General features: G+C 40.3%; 1 protein-coding gene across 2 annotated transcripts; it reads left to right on the top strand.

The window, feature by feature from the left end:
* Nucleotides 1-272: 272 nt before the first annotated feature.
* rnf14 (ring finger protein 14) lies at nucleotides 273-6,550 on the top strand. Of its 2 annotated transcripts, none has more exons than XM_068599675.1 (9): nucleotides 273-348; nucleotides 1,430-1,588; nucleotides 1,750-1,880; nucleotides 2,078-2,264; nucleotides 2,696-3,081; nucleotides 3,343-3,571; nucleotides 4,202-4,374; nucleotides 4,651-4,781; nucleotides 4,898-6,550. In XM_068599675.1, exons 2-9 carry the CDS (start codon nucleotides 1,438-1,440, stop codon nucleotides 4,956-4,958), a joined length of 1,449 nt encoding a protein of 482 aa, XP_068455776.1. In that variant the 5' UTR covers nucleotides 273-348; nucleotides 1,430-1,437; the 3' UTR covers nucleotides 4,959-6,550. The 2 variants fall into 2 exon arrangements, with proteins under 2 accessions (XP_068455776.1, XP_068455775.1); XM_068599674.1 differs by lacking the exon at nucleotides 273-348 and adding an exon at nucleotides 643-737.
* Nucleotides 6,551-7,050: the final 500 nt, after the last annotated feature.

The following is a 7,050-nucleotide window of genomic DNA, read 5'->3' as shown; positions in this document are numbered from 1 at the left end:
GATTTTAAAACAATAATGCAAATGCCAAAACTGCACCCATCCCAATTTCTTAAACATGACTCGTGGCATTTTCAACTGACAAAACAAGAAATTTAAATGTCAGTTTCAGTTCTGAGGTTCCCAAACAAATAATTAAGTCTATATTTAAATGGCAGATTAAACGACATATCATATTACGGCTGGCTCAACATAATAATAATGGACAAGTTTCACTGCACGTAAGTTTATTCAAATAAATCAAAACCAAATACCAAGCACTACATCTTGTAGGTGCTACTGCTGCAGGCTTGAGAGGAAGAGAGTGAGAGTTGAACAATACCATCGTTGGTACAGGTGCCCGTCAATCAGGTAATCCAACCTAGAGGCCTTAACGAGATTAAACAAGGATTTAACAATTATTAAAATAATGGTCAGTTGCTAAGCCAAGTTATGCAATCTTGGTAATCAAGGTTAATAGTTATATCTAGCCAAACATTTATATGGATATGGCATTTGGTAATATGAATATAATACAACTAATTAAATACAAATAGTGTGAATGATTCAACTTCTACTGCAGTGTACAATAATAAATACTCGAATACAAAATAGCCTTTGTATATAAACATGAATGGACGTCTGAATGAACTCCGTCTGTAGTACGCTAAACGTCCAGCAGGCGGCGCTGTCGCAACCCACACTGCCTCCAGTCATGAACTAGTCAGAGAGCAGGAGTCGCTAGTATTTGCTCTGAAAAGGTAAGAAGCCCGTTGTTTCCCCCACATTACTGCTGTGTGGCCGCACGTTTGTCGGCGAGATGTAACTTCTCTCAGTCGTACACAGGAACGGTTGCCGTGTTTACATGTGTTATCATAGGGGAAAAGTTACAGACTGTAGCCACAGTCACTGTTTACATCAGCTAACATTGCTAGCTAGCTTAAATGCTCCCCCCTTCCCCATACTTCTAACTGAGTTTCCTCGTTCGCTAGCTTAGCTGTGTGCCGGCGTGAAGTTTGCCACTTTACCCAACACGCGTTTTATTCTGTCCAGATACATATTCATAAATAATAGCGTCGGCATTTTAAAAGAAGAAAGTTGTACATTTGCTAGCTCGTCGTGCTAACTTTGAGGCCACAGGCACTCTGACGTTATCTGTCAACAAAGTTGCGTTAGCCGTGTTAACTCACGACATGGTCCACTTCTCTGCGTATGAGAGCGCTTCTCTGTCAATAGTCATTAAGCAACTTTAAGTTAAATAATCAGCTAATGACAGGCTGGACGTGTGTAAAGGTGGGTTTGTAGTGACGGTAACTCGTAATAAACTGGTCGGTGTTGTAGTTTGGCCCTCGCTAACATCCATTTGTTGCTTTATCGTTTACACCTTTTACTAGATTTTCTTAATAATTATCTGTTCTGTCAGGCATTGTTATTGTTTTTTTTTGTTTCTCAGGAATGTAAATGTCTGAGGACAAGGAAGCCCAGGAGGATGAGCTGCTTGCTTTAGCCAGCATCTATGATGAAGAGGAGTTCCACCAGGCAGAGTCGGCTCAGGGGGGCGAGATCCAGCTCTGTCTGGAGCTCCCTCCTGACTTCAAAGTGGTGGTCAAAGGTACAGCTGTCAGTGAGCAAGATAAGCACAACTCATTTGCAAGTTAAATGTAATTTGGCACTTTCCAGATTTGGCCTAAGCCCTAATTTGCAGATTCAGGCACTTGCATCATTGGTCTCACCGTCACGGGAATATAACCAAATCTTCTCTGTGTGTTGCAGGAGAGAAGAAAACGGAATATCATGTCTGCTTCTTACCTCCTTTGGTGCTTAACTTTGAGCTTCCTGCAGACTACCCATCTACATCTTTCCCAGTATTCACTCTCAGCTCTAAATGGATGAACAGAGCACAGGTGAGAATCATGGTTGCTTGAATAATTATTTGCAACATCGCCAAACAAAAGTTGACTCGCTCATATTGGCGAAAGTTTGGTTAAGTGTTCAAAATCAGGAGTTGACTCAGAAAAAGTGAGTGGCTTCACCTTTTTGCTAAGAAAAAGTCTCCACACCATTCATCACTTTTCATATCTTTTTTAAATTCCCTCCTCAGATGAGCTCTCTGTGCAGACGTCTGGATGAGCTTTGCGAGGAGAACCAAGGCTGTGTGATTCTTTTTACATGGATCCAGTTCCTCAAAGAGGAGGCTCTGGATTTTCTGGGCATCCAGTCTCCTCTTGAAATCAAGGCAGGAAGTAAAGCAGGTGTTGAACGCAGGAAAACCGACCCAGCAGCCACAGGTAGAATTTGTGTTTTGTTAAATGTCATGGTTTTTGGATTTTGTTCGTGTTGATGCTTTTTCCATTAGCTAAGCTCCTACGTCTCATACCATCCATTTGAAGTTAAGCATAAATAATAATTAAGTCTGCACAAACACTAATTTGCTATTTTATAGCTGTGTACAACATCTGCAGTTATTGTTTATTCACACTGCATAATTTGTTATAATATAATTGCTGGCGTTTCAAATAAGTGCACTATTTGAATCAAGTACACAGTGTCTAAAAGGTCTGTCAATTTACATGTTAAGTAAAATCACCACAGGACAAGCATTTTTCTTCCATTAGAACATTATATGACTATAATGAAGTATCTATTAGAACCTCAAGATTGTTTTGTAAACCTGAAATTTTTTTTAAAATATATATATGTTTGATATATTTTTATTCAGCTCTGCTGCAGTGTGGGAGCCATTGTGAAAACGCTGAGGAAAAGCAAAGAGAAGCAAAGAAGGAAAAGTCTCAACCGCAGTTTTCATTGTCTTCTCAAATGGATCCGCGGGCTGTTTTGGTGATGGACCCGCGTGCCGACCTCCTACCTCAGCTCCTGGACTTTGACGAGGAGCAGCGTCAGAAGGTGTTTGACAGCAAGGTGTTCGGCTGTGGGATCTGCTTTGTGGAGAAGCTGGGCTCAAACTGCCTTTGCTTTAAGGAGTGCCAGCACGTCTACTGCAAGGCCTGCATGACGGAATACTTCCAGATCCAAATACGGGACGGCAACGTTCAGTGCCTTAATTGCCCTGAGCCCAAATGTACCTCCATAGCCACACCATCGCAGGTAAAAGAACAGTAAAGTGTGTGTGTGTGTGTGCGCGTGTGTGTGTGTGTGCGCGTGTGTGTGTGTGTGTGTGTGTGTGTGCGTGTGTGTGTGTGTGTGTGTGTGTGTGTGTGTGAGAGCATGTTTGCAGATCTAAAATCACTTCACAGGTGAATGAGTTGTTTTCAGAGGAGCGTTTAGCTAAATTCCATCTCTGCAACATGTCGTTGACGTGTTTTAAGTTTACCCTGTCGCTCGTAATAAACAGTCTTCATCTCTCAGGTGAAGCAGCTGGTGAATGAGGAGCTGTTTGCTCGTTATGACCGCTTGCTGCTCCAGTCCAGTCTGGACCTTATGGCCGACGTGGTCTACTGTCCTCGTCTGTCCTGTGCCACTGCTGTGATGGTGGAGCCGGACTCGACCATGGGGATTTGCTCGGCTTGCCAGTATGCCTTTTGCACACTGTGCAAGCTGGGCTATCATGGCCTCTCCCACTGCAAAATCCCTGCAGGTAATGTAACTGGAAGAGGAAAAAAAACATATATATTCATTCTCCAGATGCGCACGGAACAGCCGTCTTTGAAGAGCTCTCGCTTGAAAAGGCGATTCTCTTTCATGTTTAGCATTTTAGCGCATAATGCTTGGTGATGTATTATGCAGTGGTTATTAAGGAAGTTGGGAAAAACATTGTCCTCCCTGCACTTTGCAATAAATCCATTCAAGCGACCGACCCTTGCGGGTGCAAAGTTCGTGGTGATTGACATTCATTTGCACACTCGGAGCTGGGTTTTGTCGATGAAGTTTTTGAAAGACTAAAAAAATATCTTTGGGTAAATCGAGTGAAAACACTCAAAATTACACAAATTAACTTATTTCCGATATTCAATCCTAATTGGATTGTGTATTTTAGATTTCAATGTGACTGTTATTTGACTTGTAGAGTTGTGATGTTCAATTTTGGAAGCGAAACACACAAAGTCCCTCGTGGATCAATAAATTGTCAATAGTCCTTTTCATTCAGGTGCCGCAATGGTGGAATATTCCAAAAAGATGGTTGCAGAGATCAATTTTTGGAAGAGAATTAATTGGAGCCACATGTCAACTCTGACTTTCTGTCCCTGTTTTCTGCCTTGTTCGACAGAGGAATTGCGTAACCTGAGAGACGAGTACCTGTCAGCCACGGCTGTTGGCAAAAAGTTCATGGAGCAACGCTTTGGGAAGAGGGTGATCCAGAAAGCAGTGGAAGAGTCCTTTAGCAGAGACTGGCTCAATGAGAACTGCAAATGCTGCCCACGCTGTGGAACCAATATACAGGTCAGGCGCCCCTGCTGGCCATAACTGGCTTTGACTTCATCACCAGGGGTCACTGCTCACTTTAGAAAATGAAACAAACAATTATTTCACTATTTTGTAAAAATGGACTTTAAGACATTTGAGTTTAAATGTACAGATGATTAAGTATTTTAAAAAATCCACAATGTATTCCATACTGTTCTGAAGATTCCCGTGTTCAGCTTACTCGGTTACTAATATCCATTGATGTTTGATGAGTCCTCTCCAGCTAATGCATTGCCTCTTGTGTCCTTCTAGAAAGCGGATGGCTGTAATAAGATGACCTGTACCTCCTGTAAACAATACTTCTGTTGGCTGTGCCTGGGCCTCCTCAGCAAAGTCAACCCGTACAGTCACTTTAACAACCCCAATTCACCCTGTTATAACCAGTGAGTGATCTTGTTTCCATTTTATTTATTGTTGGTTCACCGCTACAAACAAGTAGTCACTGACACTTGCTGTTCATGTATTACGTTTGACCTTTGACCTTTCTTTCCACTTGCAGACTCTTCCAAGGTGTAGATCTTGATGAAGACGATGCCTTCTGGAGTGATGAGGAAGACTGACGCCTGTGCAGTACCTCACTGCTGTATGCTCCATTTGAATGCACTTTATCTCCCATAACCATCACTTCACCTGTGACACTAACTATGCCTGCATCAGCACAACAGTGCCACAACAACATGTTTTCAATATGATCAGGCGTCTTGGGTATAAAAAATTCAATGTCTTGTGTGTAAGTTGTTCATACTTAATATGTGACAGGTTTCATGTATATAATGTATTCAGGAGTGGCAGGAACAGTTTTAGCTTTTTTCTCGGAGAGTAATAGAGAAACAATTGTGGTCATTTTGGTAAAAGCAGACATTTTCTTAAAAACATCAAGAATACATTGTTGGTGGTAGTGAATCTTTTTAATATGACAATGTCATAGGACTGGACTGTTAATTCAAAACTCAAAGGAGAAAACAATTGTCAATGTAAATCTCTATTATATTCTATTATGTTTAAATAGTTACTCTCCTTAATTTCACTTTTTCATGATCTTTGACATTCACGTGCTTGTATTTGGTCAACAGGTGATACTGACAAAGTCAAGGTCTTTGCTTACATTTAGGGAACAACTGAGTGTTACATAGAAAAGATCTGTTTGTTCTTCATCATATTCAGTATGTACCTGCTGGCTGTCTGTCGTTTGTCAAAACTCTGACACTAACAGCTAACTTTTATCAACAAACTTCCAGATGGATAATTAAGTTATTTTTTCTAAATCTAACCAAGACACATCCATTGATTAGGATTAAAGTAAATACAGGCAAACCTGTGGATTATTATACAAGACATAATTACAGATGTTTTGGGTTGACTATCAGAATGAGAAACCCTTTACATGTATTTCAACTTTTATGGGGATGTAAATGTTTATTAATTCTCTTTTCTGAAAAAATAATGAATTTACAGAAATGCACCTTTGCACTTCATACAATTGAAATCAGGCAGGTTGGAAAGATCCATTTTTATGAGATTGTTTTTTGGTGAATGGGTTTCATAATGAGTTTGAGACGCCTGTATTTTTTACATACAGAACAACGGAGGACACGGCGGTAATTATTCATGTCAATCCTCTGATGGGGTTACTGGGATTGTGATTATGGTTTGTGTGTGGAGTCATTCAGGGACTGTCGTGGGAGAAAGGAATATACCTTGAGGAATAATGATACTAGATTTATTCATACCCTCCTTTGCACAGCTTGTTACTTGAATGTTGCCAAAGTTAAGTGTCAAAGAGAGGCCATATGATGTTAATCATGTCTAGAGATACATATTTTGTATATTGTTAATTTATTTTTCTTTCTTTTGTCATGCATTATTTTGCATTTGATCAAAAAGGAGTCGGCCTCATGGAGGCAGTTCTGTTAGAAAGGGTTAAACCCTTGATTGGCTCCAAAAGGGCCGACTGCTTTTAGACGCCGGTGTGGACTGTTGAAAAGACAATCTCTCGCTCAGTCTTGAAATGCACATGGATTCACTTTCCCATCAGTGACACCGTCACGTCATGTCTCATGTAAGAAACGGGACCTGCAGATGCCTATTAAAAAAAGAATTTGGCATAAATTCTGTCCAAATAAATGCTCCCACTTTACAGTTTGTTTACGAAACTCATTCCATCTGAGACCGAAAGACAGAGCAGATGGGCCGACGGTGTATAATTGAGTTGGTTATCAGTTAGCTTTAGCCTAAAAAAACTAAGTTGTATACTATAAAAGCATATGGACCACATTCAGGCTTCCAGTCTAATGTTGTGAAAACACTTGAAATGGTAATTTAAATATATGAATATAAACATTCACGATTTACATTATTTTATTATTCAGCAAGAGTGTTTCCAAATCTACTAATGAGAACATTTGAAACCCGATGCAAGGCTTTTCTAATATGTGCTTTAGTTCAGAAAAGCCACTCAGACGTTCCAACGGATTGATCTGAGTTTCTTTTCAGTATTCAGCGTGAAGCTCAACAACGAAACTGCAAAATCAGAAACGGTAACACAATTGTGTATTTTCTGTTCGATTACAAAATAAGCCATGTGTAGTGCTTTGAGTACACTTTTTTTTACAACACCTTGTTACCTGAAACATGACCCACATTTAGCCTGTA

Source organism: Clinocottus analis, unplaced genomic scaffold, assembly GCF_023055335.1.
Source record: "Clinocottus analis isolate CAN_PGR_092001 unplaced genomic scaffold, fCliAna1.0.p SCAF_5, whole genome shotgun sequence".
NCBI classification, from domain to species: domain Eukaryota; kingdom Metazoa; phylum Chordata; class Actinopteri; order Perciformes; family Cottidae; genus Clinocottus; species Clinocottus analis.
This window is presented reverse-complemented; position numbering and strand designations above follow the sequence as displayed.